General features: G+C 41.4%; 1 protein-coding gene across 4 annotated transcripts in view; it reads right to left on the bottom strand.

Moving 5' to 3' along the window:
• SLC9A7 (solute carrier family 9 member A7) overlaps nucleotides 1-15,177 on the bottom strand; it is a 79,784-nt gene that overhangs the window by 10,641 nt on the left and 53,966 nt on the right. For 3 of the 4 annotated variants that reach the window (XM_035314963.1, XM_035314971.1, XM_035314948.1), the window contains 4 exons: nucleotides 13,395-13,506; nucleotides 12,007-12,160; nucleotides 5,493-5,552; nucleotides 1,737-1,800 (listed from right to left, as the gene is read on the bottom strand). In XM_035314963.1, the coding sequence (XP_035170854.1) occupies nucleotides 1,737-1,800; nucleotides 5,493-5,552; nucleotides 12,007-12,160; nucleotides 13,395-13,506 (390 nt within the window). The remainder of the gene's footprint in view (nucleotides 1-1,736; nucleotides 1,801-5,492; nucleotides 5,553-12,006; nucleotides 12,161-13,394; nucleotides 13,507-15,177) is intronic. The other variant, XM_035314953.1, reaches the window with a different exon arrangement.

Raw genomic sequence — 15,177 nt, 5'->3', positions numbered from 1 at the left:
TTGCCCTGTGTACTTCCCATCTGCAAAAAACCCTATGATTCACCAAGAGTTAAACCTCAGTACATATTCATTTTTCCCCCTGCCCCATCCCCATGTATTTTCTTTAACTGTGACTCGCAGCCAGTCTTGGCTTTGTGAAAGGCAGAGGAATCCAAATGGAACTGACTAATGGATTCCAGTAGGAATGTAATACACAGCTAAAGAGGGAAACAAATGGGTAAGTGCTTTATGTTTACATGGGAAAAAAACAAACAAGTTATTTCCACCCTGACACTGAATGAGAACAGAATACTCATGTTCTGGCTGTGCCTATTTCCTGTTAAAACAATTTCTCAAATACTGAGAAGCTCAGTCTGAAAGTCATCTTACCCTGATACCGCTTCCTAACCTTGGTTTTATGCCGTAACTGTGGCCTTCATTGTAGATTGTGTTTTGAAGCCTGGCTTTCTGGTTGCTTCCAGATAGACACAAAATATATAGAATAGATACAAAATCTACAGGAATCTATTATGTGCTGGACCCGGGCTTCTACAAAGAACACAGATGCCTAATTCATTTTCTGCAATGAAATAAATGCTTCCTGAGCAGGTAAGCATCTGCAGAACCTGTCACAAACAGGAAAAGAAAAACAACAAGAAAACCACCACACCTACACAAGGCAGGTGACCACTAATAAAAGATGATCCCAAATGGAGTAACAGCCAGCCCAAACACCAGCATCATACAACTTGGGGTTTACAAAGCAAAGCTCACATGCTTGTGCTCTATTCATCCTCTGGCTTCAGTCATCTTATTTCCTGCCATTCAGCCTCACTTTCCTCTAGCAGATGCCTACATAACTAATCAGTCACGCTACTGAACGACTCCTGTCAAGAAGTACAGTCTGGGAGAGTGTAAACTAAGGTCTGGACAGAGGAACCTGTGATGAAGATGTCCTTCCACAGAGGAAGCTCACATTTAAACCTCAGGAAATGTTTTTTTCCTTCCAGACCTTTCACTCCTCCTGTGAATTCACTCAATTTATAGATGAGGAAAACTGAAGTTTCTGGTACAGACAACATTCTTGTAGTAATCTTGTTTGCACATAATACGTTGTATGGGAAAAAAAAAAAAAAAAGCAACTCAGATTGTTACAGATCATAGAATGCTGTGCTAGAGATTCACAGCAAGTTTGTTGAAGATAATAATTTTCCAATACTTTTCCAATAATTTTCCTCCCTACTCCTCAAGGGTAGGTAGTTGAGGCAAGATCCAACTGGGCTGTAATATGGCATACAGGAGTTGAAGTCTGATCAGCAAACTTAATCTTTGATTCAAATCAAGTCCAAAGGCCAAAATTTGCTATCAACTATTGGACAGAAACCGTGACGATTATCTGTGTGTCAGTCTAAGGGAGGACCATTCATGCTGTAGAATGTTAAAAGTAAGCATGTTGGGTGGTGGGTGAGGGAAGAGGAAAGCACATTGTTATCGATTGTGTTAGCAGCTTTGGGAAGAGTTTTGATGCCTTATATTTACACAAACACACGCAAAAATTTGAAATGCAGAGAGACACTGCAGTGTTATACGCAACAACACAATTGGCGGGTGTTACTTGAATACTGTAAAGTAAAATGCATTATCGATTTGCCAGCTAAGAGAGAAAGGTTTCACCCATGCACGTAGCTTCTGCAGTTCTTTACCATCCCAGTTATAAAATAAGATCAGCCTAATAGAGAAGTTATGTAATTACTTACTCCTTGTAAGACTTGAAAGCTGTCATTAGTAGGTGGAGGATCCTGATCTGGGTCAACCCCAACCCTACAGAAACATTAGGAAAACAAAGCAAGTGGTGTTACTGAGGATTGCAAATGCTGTAAGTTTGGCAGAATGCATTTTAAAAGCACCTTAAGCATCCAGCAAAGCTGCATTCAGAGAGATTATAAGAATAGTTTAAGGAAGAGCTGTCCATTATTCCCACGCAAGGGAACAAGATGCAAACAGGATGCTTTTTCACTTAAGCAGCAACTACTACCTGCAGATAACAGCTTTAACTCTACCTCAGCATCAGCTTTAGCTGCTTACCTTCGTTGCCAACTCTTTTAGGACACTGGCAAATACTAATTTTGGCCTAAACAGGAGAATTGTAGGTGACATCCTCTTCAGTGAAGATTCCTCATGTCCAGCAACAGGAAACCAGAAACTAAGGATAAGTCCAGCCTAAATATTTGACATGGCAAATAACTTTGAGCTATTCTCAGGCCTATCTCACTGCTAAGATACTATTAAGAAAACAAAAACACAAAACCCATACACACACCGTTTTAAGGCACTGACAGTGCAAAGCAACAAAGATACTTTCTGAAGGTTTGTAACAATAGTTCCTGCAAATTTTGTTCACCTTACACAAAACAGGCACAATGCATTAGCAGGCAGTCTGTCTAGTCTAGCCTCTCATCTGAGGAAGGGTCATTATAGTAAGATGGTGGATGACTGCTGTCTTTTGCGTAGTTAGCAGGCATCCTACTACTGGACCATCCTTATAACCTTACTATCCAAGACAGGTATTTAATCTGACCCTTTTAATTATGTTCATGTTTTTCTGATCCGCTGTTAAGATTAGACTTGTCTAGCCTCAAATCCCATCATGTCTCAATCTCTGGTGGCTTAAGTTCTGCAATAAAGTACAACCTGATGTGTAAGGCAAGTCTGTCTGTGTCAAACTGTTGCATTTGTTGTGCAGAAAAATGCATGAACTAAAAAAGCATTGCCTGAAATGGCTCACATTTATTCGCTCCCCTCTAGGAAGGGACTGAGCTGGTTTAGTGTCATTTATTTTTACCTAGACTTTGTGTCAGCTATTTCCAGCCACAGTGTCTATGCAACCTCCCTTCTGAGACTGGATAACCAGGAACCAACAGAACATCGCAGGTAAGATCATACCATTTTTGCATCCAGGGGATGCGTGCTTGTGTAAGGCAAACAGCGATCCAGACATGACTTACCATCAGACACAGAAGATTGCTTCGATTAAACTAAAACAAACACTATTAAACAGCATGCAGGGCAGAACTTTGTAATGTTTTTTTTTGTTTGTTTGTTTTTTAAAAAAAAGTAGGCATTGAACTAAATGTTTAAATCATCCTTGTGGACTCAAGGCTCCACAGAACCTAATGTAGTTTGGAGGAGATCCAGGAGGTCACCCTAAGACAGCCTGCAGCATCCTCATATTGAGCTAGTGCTGACTAGCTACTGATACTTCAACTCCTCTGCTTGGATTTTTCCTGCCTCTTTTCTTTCTTCATCCCTTTATTTTTCCTTTCATAGCAAAGAAACACAGAGAGAATCATCTTAACCGTTAGGCACATTTGGCCTGGGAATTCATTGGCACTGACCAGCCTCAAAGACTAAAAAGCTTTGTAAATTTAACACTAGACAGATGGGAGTACTGGTCAGATAGATTGAGTACTGGATTGTAACACATGCCAGAATGAAATGCCACACACAAGAGTTTGGAAAGGTTACAAGGGCTTACACATTACTGCTTAGGCTATTGCTAAGCAGTGAAGAGATAAGAAGGATTTTCTACAGACAAACAAATCAGTTATCTGATGAGGCCTCACTCAAAGCTGACAGGCAACATCGGGAAACGGGCTCAATATGGCCATATACAAGATTGCACATTCCTTCATAAGCACAAATAATAAAAGACCTGTGGCTTTTCTCACTCCAACTACACACCAGGGAGGCTCAATGCACTGCGCACAACCACCATGCTTGACTTAGTCTTGCAATTGGCAATATGAATGGGGAGTTCACAAAACTTGGTCCAGAAGACAAACATATCTCGAATACCCCAAATAGTTTTAACTCCCTGTGCTACACATTCACTTCATATTATATAAAGCATAAACAGTTCAGAACATCTCAGCTTTTATTTGATAAGGTTGTGCGCTTGATTTTGCGGACTTTTTTACTTCCCCAGGGCAGTGGAATGGGGCTTAGGGGACCAGAGCAGGATGGCCGTACTGTCCAGTGAAAAGTCATTATACATTACAGGTCAGGCTCACTGACTTCCTGAACAAGAAAAACACCTTTCTATATTAAAACATTTCAGCTTTCAAGAAATAAAAATAAAACAAATTCTTACTACATAAGTTTCTTTCAATACTGAAATACTGCAAAGACACAGACTCACATCTAACATTTTCCGAAGTTATTCTTCAGGGTAATTTATATTTGAGTGTTTCTAATAAATTCATTTTCTTTAAGCCACTTTTTTTTTTATGTATTTATTGTTTCAAAGCTTATCCCTCAGTTCATTTTAACACCAAATACAAAAAGTAGTTGTGGGAATTCAAAATAGTAATGTACCTTTCAGCCAGTGTAGAGTATATTTTATCTGCTGTACTAGAGTGAAGTGGATAGAAAACATTTATTATTCATAACAAGTCCGTCTAATCAAGTTTCAAGGTACATACACCCAGCTCTAATGACAAGCATGGTTTTTGTAGGCCCTGCACCCCCCCAGTTTCTAACAAAGTCCCCTGGACCAGCACTGTTTAACATCTTTGCCAGTGACATGGGCAGTGGGACTGAGTGCACCCTCAGCAAGTTTACCAGTGACACCAAGCTGTGTGGTGCAGTCCACACGCTGGAGGGAAGGGATGCCATCCAGAGGGACCTGGGCAGGCTTGAGAGGTGGGCCGGTGCAAACCTCATGAAGTTCAACAAGGCCAAGTACAAGGTCCTGCACCTGGGCCAGGGCAATCCCAAGCACAAATGGAGGCTGGGCAGAGAACGATTGAGAGCAACTCTGAGGAGAAGAAACTGGGGCATACTGGTTGATGAGAGGCTCAACATGAGCCAGCAGTGTGGACTTGCAGCCCAGAAAGCCAACCATATGCTGGGCTGCATCAAAAGCAGCGTGGCTCACAGGGCGAGGGGGGAGGTGGAATGTGGGTTGTTCGTCTGTAATAGTTCTAGAAGCCACCAGCCGGAAAAGTCTAGAATTCTGTGTCTTCTCCACCCTTATTAGCATCTTCCTACAAAGCATTCTGACAACCCTTGCTTTTAAAAATAGATCCCAAGGAGGCTGGGCTGAATCATCCACAGAAGTCCTTCTCACCTGAACAGTTGTATGACATAATCCCATGGAGTGCCTAAGACCATCTGTGTGATTAAGGATCACATACATAACTTCTCAGCTTTCAAGTCCTCACAGGCCAGAGACACTAGCTTTCCTTCATTTTTTACCCATACACAAGAGCTAAAGGTACTTTTTGTTTGGTTGGTTTTGTCTTTGTTTTTAACCTGAAGACAATGAATGATCCACACTCTCCCAGCTCACAAGAAGAGAACAAATTCAGAACTGAGGAATATCTACGGCACTGCAAAAGAGGAGATGCAGCAATGGCATGCCATAGAACATAAAATGAGCACACAGTGTTACAAAGATGAAGAAAGCCAAGCACCAGGTTAGTTCGATATCAGGGAAAGCAGCTCAGTGTCACCTGAAATACAGCCAGCGGCTTTCACTCATCTCTTCCACCGATGGAACACGGTCACCAACTCTGGTACAGCACAAGAATGGAATGTGAGTAACAAAACGCTCATGAGATAGTAGCTTTACAAAGCTGCCTAGCAAAAACAAAACAAAAAACCCTACCCAACCAAAAAAGACAAGACATACAAAAATAAGAATGGCAGAACAATGACAAAGGGACAAAAATCATAGAAATTAACAAAAGCAGCCCTTAGTGATTGAGATGTCGAATAACATTCTTCATTTGTTCAGATTCAGGCTAGGAAAGACACCTGCATTCATGACAAGCCACTACTCTGTATGAGTTATATTCAACAGCTCTTAAGAGAATTGCTACGCGTAGACAGAACTCAGACATGCTCCCAGTGCCTTGGACCCGTGCATTTTCTAAAAGAAAGTAATAAAATAAAGTTAAGACTGAAAACTATATATATATATATATGAAAGAGGCTATCATCACTTCCTAGTTTCAAATACAACTGCTAATACATACATAAATCACTCTATTGGTTTAATTAACAGTTAACTAACAATCTTCAACCTAATACTTCAGTTAGTGTTTTTACTCCTTGCTATAGCTTTTTCTACTGCACTTAAAAAGAAGTGAAAGCATGCTTGGTTTCTAGTACTTTCAACATAGATTCCTTAGCAGTTTGTGGTTTTTCCCCCCATTCTTCCATTCAAGTATGCTACATGAATTACGCACTGCCCATATGAAATAAAGGCCTAGATTACCATAAATCCACAGCAGCTTCACTTTACGAAGAACAAGTATATGCTTCCTGATTGCAAGCTTACCAAATATTTAAGGCCATAGCTTGTACTACAAAGAACATGCACTAATCCAATCCTTGACGGCTGAAGCAAATACTGGACTTCGGATAGATTTATTTTTTGGACTGTTGGTTCAATAGCTCGCTCTCATGCCAACATACACCACAGGTCAGAACACTCTGCTTTGAAAGGCCAGCACTGAGAAAGCTCTGTATATGTAGCAAAAACTAAAACGAGAACTGTCCAATAGCTTCCCTTTATGACTTTTCCCTTTGTTGTGTCTTTGCCAAGCCAATATACTGAAGTTTTCCCAGATGTCTATAATGAGTACAGCATTTTTGGAAAATTTTAGCTATTTTGGAAGAGTCCAACTGTTTCTCAGAAGGTGGCTGAGGAAGAAGGCAATTCCCACCCCAATATTAAAAAAATATAAAAGCACTGATCACTAAAAAACCCTAGAACTAGGTAAGCTGCTACAGAGGTTGCTTTTAGGGTACTTTCAGGTATTCCTTTACTTGATCTAACCAAGATAATGGCTCCTGAAACTGACCACAGAGGCTTGTCAAAGCTTGGCAGTTAAAACCATATCACCCCATTTGCTCTAGATACATCAACCCAGCTCCTGTGGGTCTCTCTCACTCTCTCCCTCTCTCTCTGTAAGGAATTGCCATGTTTAAGACCACAAGAACAGACATAAGACAGCATCTCCCATGCTTACACCCAGACATCCAAAAGAGGAAGCAATCCCTCTCCTACCAAGGAGATAGCCCAGAATACCAGTTCAGCAAAGCTGAAGAAATGAAGGCTGTCCTGCACCTCCATTAAGAGATTCATGGCTGAGGACAAGAAATTAGAGGTTGGAGGCAAGAGAAGAGGAGAAAACATACATGAAAATGAGACTGGAGAAAACAACACAGAAAGATATGGCAAAATTGGAAAACCCATAACAGAGGGAAAGGCACAATGCCTGGTGTGTGGCCAGAGGAAAACAGCTAGAAGTCAGGCTTAGAAAATGATAAACCAAATGAAAGATCTAAATTGCAGAAAAATGGAAACAGGCAGCAAAGGATAAGGACATGACCTCTGATCAAACATTCCCTCCACCAGCCCCAGATATAACAAGGTTGGATTCTGGCATCAACACTCACTTCCTGTCACTGCAGCACACGGAGGCATGGTATTTAAGAAATGCGCATTTTACCCAGCAACTAATAGCTGGACCACCCTGGATGATTTAATATAATATAACCTGAGACTGACATCAAGCTGTTTTACCACCATCCCAGAGAGCTGCTACGTGAACTATCTACCTGTATGAGTGTTAGTATTTCCAGATTTTTTTTTCCCAGTTTGCTTAATGAGGAAAAAGCCCCACTAGATAAAAAGCTAAGAAGATTATAATTGCAAAGTCATACGGAAGGCGAAAAAAATTTAGGTTATCATCATCCAGGTAACCTTTAACTTTTCTCTAGAAAGATAACGAAAGTATATTAAATCAAAAGATATAATTCTCATGTTTAAGATTTAGAAAGACTGATTAGTATAATTGAAATTACTTTATTAAAATACACTAACATTTGAAGCAGCTTGTGATGGAGAAGCAGGCATTAATTTACCTGCTGCTTCATTCAAAATGAAAAGAATGAGGTCAAACCCTACTGAAAAGTGGCAAATATTTTTCAAATGCTAGCTTTTTTTTTTCCTCCTTCCTGTTACAAATAAATGAAACAAGTCAGCTACTTTTCAGAAAAGAGGAACTTTGCCAGTAGTTTTGATTTATAGGGCTAATTTGCTGAAAGCATTATAACTTCATGCAGGAAATTGTTTCATCATTTTAGTCTCAGAGGAAGACACTTTCATTTTTAAAATTCAAGTAATGCTTTAATTTCTACAAAAAAAGAGCAAATCTATCTAGTGCTAGAAAAACTTTACGATTTATGATTCACATACATGAATGTTCCACAGCCAAGACAGCCAACAAGTGCAAATACATGACATCATGGCTTTAACATTAGTTTCTGGTGTTAACTTTTAAGCTTGCTTAGCATTAAGTGGCAGAAACCAACAGCATCTGAAGATCCCATTCTTTTTGCTTGGATTTTGATGCCATGGCGTCACTTTCCCAACCAGTTAAGCAGTAAAATCAAACTAAGTCTCCACTGCAAACTGTAGGTCCTTTGCTTGGTTGTACATCTTAATCCTGACCACCGGACACTGGTAATATACCCTATTCTTAAATACACCCGCTCTTCTGAGCGGGACTTTCAGAACAGAGCATGGTGAAGAACGTGTCATTTTTGACTGTTTTCCTCCTTAAGCTGTTTTGTACTTTATCAACACTTACTCTTCATGTTAGCCTCCCCCTCCCTGACCTACATTTTCATTTGAAATATTTCACATCATGGGTGAGAGGGGATGACCAGAAGAACCAAGCATGCATGCAGCCATCATTCAATAAACAGACACTTGCCTTTGCCTCTGAGCCACAGCAAAGCAATTCTGGATCCTTGCATAGGCACTGCCTCGTGTATGCACACTATGGATGTAGCAGTAGCAAGCCAGGCTCAAAGTCTTGGCTGGAGTCAGCTCTCGGGTACTGTTCTACTTACATTGTGCAGGCTAACCTTAAATAAGATCCCTTCCTGTTTATGCCTTCCTTAGCTCCCCAGTAACTGCTGTAAACTTCACATGAGAGCTGGACTTGTAAGAGTCCACACAAATCCTAACGTTTAAATCCAATGCACAACTGGCATTAGCTTCCTATTTCCCTTCATTTACTACCTCTAGGAAACAACCAGCCTTCTATCTTTTATTCTCCCCTCTGCTAAATGGAGCTATACAGAAGCAGCACTTATTTCCAGCCTCTTGTGGTGCAATCTAATGGGTAAGTGCCAGGGCTCAGAAAGCATCCAAAGAAAGTGCTGTGTCAGCAGTACGCACTGCAGCTGCCTGAGGCACCGAGGCAGAAGAGCATCTTCATCTCCTCCTGCCTACCTCCTCCACGGCGTGGAAAGGAATGCAGGAAAGCAGCACATTTCTAAACTTCAGCTGGAAACTAATCTGTCCCTCTCTTCTCTCTGGTCAGAGAGGTCTGCCTTGCTTTTCAAAGGGTTTTGTCACAACAGACCGTGTATTACCAGAAACAAGTTTGTAACCCATCAGCTGCGCACGGCCGCCACCTCACGGTGCAAGTCTGCATTCGCCCAACACCTACAGCCGCGCTGAGCAACGCTGCGGTGCCCAGCAAGGCAGGTACTCTGCAAGGTATGCAGACCCAAACAGTTCTCTAGAATACTTATGGAGAGTTCCCTTTTCTACACGCTCTCCTTCTCTTAGCAGGGATGCTCACCATGTGTTTTCTGTCAGCCATGCCACACAAGTGACAGTTACAACTCCTACTTACTAGCAAGCATGCGTAGGTCTTCCAAAACAAAACAGCTAAATGCTCAGGACTAGGGTTCAGCTCACTGCTGGCAGCTACGGTACCACAGAGACGGTACCACAGGCACTTCTCAGTGTTTCCGGCTGTTCCGCCTTGTTGGCCATGGTAATTATCTTTGCAAGTACAGCTTACCCAAAGGACAAGCCTGGAACAGATATGGCATTGGCCTTTTCTGCCTTCAGGGACAGGTCATGAACCCGGCCCATGCAATCTCATTATTGAGCCCAGCTAGACCCGTTAAAGGACTAAGTGCATCTTAGCTTGCACAAACTGGGCTAGACTGTATAAAACAACAGCAACCACCACACCAAGTTACCTCAGCTAGTCTCCAGGTGGCCAGAAGCTAGGACACATGCTAGAATGCAGTCCTGTCCTACTGCTGCTGACTGAAGGAGCCTTCTGGCAGAAGTAATGGTTGAATTTCACCTCAGCCAACGAAAGGCTGCATGCAGATCTTGGCAGATCTCTTACCTGCGCAGTACATGCCAGAACTCCTCCCCTGCTCCCTTGTACCCCATCCTCCAGACAGCCTATTATGTACACTGCTGGTTATGGAGACACTGCCTGCTTGGCTTGTCAAGGTGTGTAAGTACAGTTGTTCCTTATATATCACTACTGACTACAAATCTGCGTCATTGCCAGAGGTACCTAGTGGAAAGCTGCATGTGGTACCTATTCCAGGCATCTTGTTTACAGTCATTAAATAGCTTTCACTTGGGAACGGAAACCACTCAGGCTGGGCTCAGAAATGTCATTATGATGTAGTATCTCATGACCATTAATAACAACTGCACTGGAATTGTTTCATTGACTTCGAGACCAGGTGTTGCATAACCTGTTACTGGCAACATGACCTTCAGAGACCTTGGGTACATGGAAGCAATGCCTCTTCATGGTATGCTAACCAAACATCTGGAACTCGCATTTACACTCAGTTGTAAAGGACAAAAATTGATTTGTGTGGCACAAGAAAAAAGAAACCAGGATTTTCAATGTGTGCTGTTAGAGCTGAAATATTGTAAATCACTGTTGTAATACCTCTCTCAGGCTGGAAGCATTTGACATCAGATACAACTGATACATTCTTGGTACAGAGCGGTTCAACTCTGCTCAAGTGCATATCCATATTGACAGGATGTCAGCCAGTCAGTCTGACAACACAGCTTTGGTAAGCTCATGCTGTAACTCCAAAACTTGCTGTTGACATTGTTATATCAGACATTTTGGCTTTAGCTACTTTCAATAATAGGAGTCTCAGGCATTTCTGAGCATCTTATCCATCCTTTTTTTTTTTTTTCAACCTAGAAAAGCACCTGCTACTTATTGCCACAAGAAGTTTACTGAAGTCTTCCAAAAAACAGGAATACTCCCTGAGAATGGTTAATTCTTCCAAAGACTGAAACTGTTGTCTTTACCCAAGATTGTATTGTGCTAGGATAGGAAAAAACAATGGTAGACAAATTCTGATTAGCACACCTAGAATGCGAGACAAAGTAAGCTTTCAAGGACCAAACAGCACACAGAATTTACATATGAAAAAATGCACTGGAGTGTTTTACAGTGTGTTTGTATTAATTCCACTCTATTTACCCTCCCTCCTCACAACAACAGCCAAAGCTTTCACAGAATGAAAAACATATGTAGTCTTTAACAACAATGGATTCATGATTCTCTAGGACTTCTGTTGATAAGTAGCCTCAAACATGAATATACTTGCAACCCTAAAGTACCAAGTTTGGCCCAGATTTACAGACAAATGGTTATACTCATGCTGCTCACCATTTTCATAGGTCTCCTCAAAACAGAAGAAACACACCAAGACGACTAGCAGGTTCCCATTTATCACAGTTGTAAGGTCATCAAAACATTTATCCAAAACAAGCTTAAGTGCATTTTTAGCACTAAAGACTGCATCTAACTTGATAAATAGAATAGGGTCATTACCTAGAGCCAGAAGACAGGGAAATATCTAATAGGACAAGAAGTCAATATGGTACTAGATAGGCTAATTCTTTCTTTTCAGTACAGGGGCTACTATCATGCAATGCTATCCCATATCCTACAGGGCATCACAGAGCATCAGGGAGCTGATTCCCAGCAGCAGCCTGTGCATTTTCCTTACCTGCCTGCACTAACACCTTCCTCTATATAAGAAAGCGTTCTGAACACCTCAAACACCCCTACCAAGCACCAAACAAGTTCTGTAGGACTTCTCAAGTTGCCACCTGAAAAGGGGGTTTTCCCCAGCATACCGTTGCATACTGACCTGATGTTCAGCCATGACAGCATGGGAGTTGTACCTCCACCGACAATCCACACAGTGAAAAAGACTATGAGGAGGGTTGTTGAGAACATCATTTGGTGCGAGTAGGTAGCAGTATCTCGTATGGCCAGAGCAAAGGCCATGGCTCCCCTAAGACCTATGCAAAAGAACGAAATAGCAGAGCTTCAGAAGTGTGCAATCATGCCTATTCATTACATGGAATCTTTCCTTGCTCCCTCCCTGCCACACAGGCTCAGAGTGACAGACAGAAAGCATGGGGCTCAGCCTGTTCTCAGGTGAGTTTCAGTTATCTCCGTTTTCCCAGTAAATTATACTCTGGGATGTTTTAAAGCATGATTTGCTCTGGTAGTTTTATGAGGCTTACAGAAAACACAGTGATAAGGAGTAACTATTTCCAGAAATTAACAGGAAAGAAGTGCAGAAACAAACAAGTTGCGGACAACAGCAAAATATATTTTGGAAATCAAGCAGCTCCCTAAATGAAAACACACACTTTTCTCTTTGATTCCATTACTGAAAAGTAAGTTATTGATATGGAATTGCTATCTCCTGAAAAAGTACGTTAGTTAAGAACATGCTCACAGGCAGAACATACTGCCTCCCCTCTCCCATAGATTATGAAACTCCTCTAACAAGGGCAAGCAACTGGCTGCCTGCAAACTTATTTAGGAGGGGAGTCACAGAACAGCTCTAGAGGGAAGGAAGGGAGCTCTTGAGGTCATGTGGTCCAACCCCCTGTTCATGCAGGGCTATCTATTGCCAGTTGCCCAGGACCACATTCAGACAGCTTTTGAAGATCTGAAAGGAAGGAGACCCTGCAACCTCTGGACAACCTGTGCCAGTGTTTTGTCACCTGCAGAGCAAGGAAGTGCTTCCTGGTATTCAGAGGGAACCTCCCATGTTTCACTTTGTGCCCATTGCCTCTGGTACTGGCACTGCTGGAAATAGCCTGACTCCATCATGTCAAGTAAAGGAGTTTAAATATATATTTTTTCAATTAAGTAGGAGAAGTCACCCATAAATGTCTCAATTCTGTTTCTGCACAACATGCAGATCGTCTCACCTAGAACTAGCTTACTGGAAGAAATACATCCCAATTCCCCCACCACCTTCAGATGCTCAACATTTCAAAATGAAAATACTCCATTCCCAACATAAGGTGGGCTGCCAGCAGCTGGCAATTCAGGATGTCACTCTTCTCAGACATGACACTTCATGTGAAAGTTTAAAGATACATGAGGGCATGCTGCAATTGTTAAGTCTTCTGTTCAAAAAACCTACACCTGAGTTATAAAAGCAGATGATGGAACTATAAACATCTTATGATGTAAAGAGTATTATTGCTTCACCAAACATTTTTGCTCTTTTACCTGAGAACATCATCATGTGCTGAAAGTTCCAGCTGATCTTATGCCTTCTGCCCAGATTCAGCAAGAAAGACAGAGGGTAGATGTGCGCAGCTCTGCCCAAAAAGATCGCAACCTGTTCACAGCTGAGGGTTAAGGATTTCACTTTCCTGGGGTGGGCACACTCAGGTACCTGGCTCTAATATGAACCTTCTGTTTTAATAGGAAATGCACATAATGATAAAGTGCTCACGTTATCCCTGTCTATGTAAAACAGACTTTCACCAATTACGTGCATAGAGAACTCACTGCACAGATTACAACCTTGAACTAATATACCCACTTTTTTTTTTTTTTAAGACACAGTGAAATTACACCTAGCATTAAGGGTACCAGCTGTGCAAATGAAGGCTTAATATCACATCTTAAACAACTATCACCAACGTTCGATTGTGCAATTTAGACCAACAGAAATGCAGCCCCAGTGCAGAAGGAAAGCCAACGTAAGAGAGCAGCAAGTGGCCACTCCATTATTGCTCCTGCAGAGGCACGATCTTCTATGGACTGGCAGGCACTTAAGAGTTCAGAGAAGCTACATAGATGAATCCAAAAACAATTGCCAGCACTATAATGAGGTTCAACAAGTATTTTTAAAAAGTACTGTAGAAATTCATGACAATAAGTGGTAAGCTCTCTCCATGCTGTACCATGGTCCCAGTGAATAACCAGAAAGCTGAATACATGCTCCACCAACTCAGGAACACCTTGGTACAAAGTAGAGTGATAAGCTGAAATCCTATAACACACCAACACAATCAGAAACCAACTGAACACTGTTCATTTGCTACTGGGATAACAACATCAGAAAAGTGAAAGATCTCTCTTACAGAAAAGTAAAGTAGAGAAGTACTCTAGATATGTCCAGGTTGTTGCCATACCTAAATAGGTAAGTAAAACAATACAGATTGCATGAAGTTATGTCTACAAAAAACTAATCATTGATCATTACTTTATCATTTGATCATTACTTTCTACAAAAAAAGATCGTGTAATTTTTACATTTTTATAGCAATCCTTATGGGAACTGCAAAAATCATTAGCCTTCACAACCAACATATGTGGGAAGAATGACCAGGATTTTGCTAGTGACACTGAGGCTTTAGCTCTGCCTTTGCAGTCCACCCTTTTTTCATCAGATCCTGATGTCTGTACAATTCCTCAGCCCCCTACCCACAAGGCGTTAATTCAATGGGGAAGTGCCAAGGCAAAATGTGGGTGCTAATACCCTTTGTCTTCCTCACAGGTCACTCAAGAGGCAACAAAGGTTAGGTATGGTAATAGAAAGAGAGATGAAAACTGCAGTAAAATTAGACAGGTAGGAAGAAAATGGAACAAAAGAAACACTGAGAAGCACAGATAGCATAGCCTGGACAGAGAACAGAAGGCTATAGCAAAAACGAAAGATTGCAACTTAGCACACCAAAGAGACTACTGTTCTATTCATGTCTTCATCCAATAGCCATAGTGCTCTGGAACACTTTTTAGTGTTCTTCTGAGAACAGACAGGACAGAGGAGAATTCTTCACTTCTGAAACAATTAAAATGGCCAAATAAAGACCTATGTGATAAAATAGATGAGAGAAAACAAAGTAAGAAAAAAAAGTATATTCTGTATCAGGCCTTTCTTTTTTTTTTTTTTAAACTGGGTTTTATCTCCATGGCAGATAGCCCTACTCCTGCAGCTGGCAGGGAGGAAACAAGACAGGCAGATCCATCTCCATTGTTTCACTCACGTAATTGCTCTGGA

The sequence above is a fragment of the Oxyura jamaicensis genome, chromosome 1 (assembly GCF_011077185.1).
Source record: "Oxyura jamaicensis isolate SHBP4307 breed ruddy duck chromosome 1, BPBGC_Ojam_1.0, whole genome shotgun sequence".
Lineage (NCBI taxonomy): Eukaryota > Metazoa > Chordata > Aves > Anseriformes > Anatidae > Oxyura > Oxyura jamaicensis.
The sequence above is the reverse complement of the archived record's forward strand: the minus strand, read 5'-3'. Positions and strand labels throughout refer to the sequence as shown.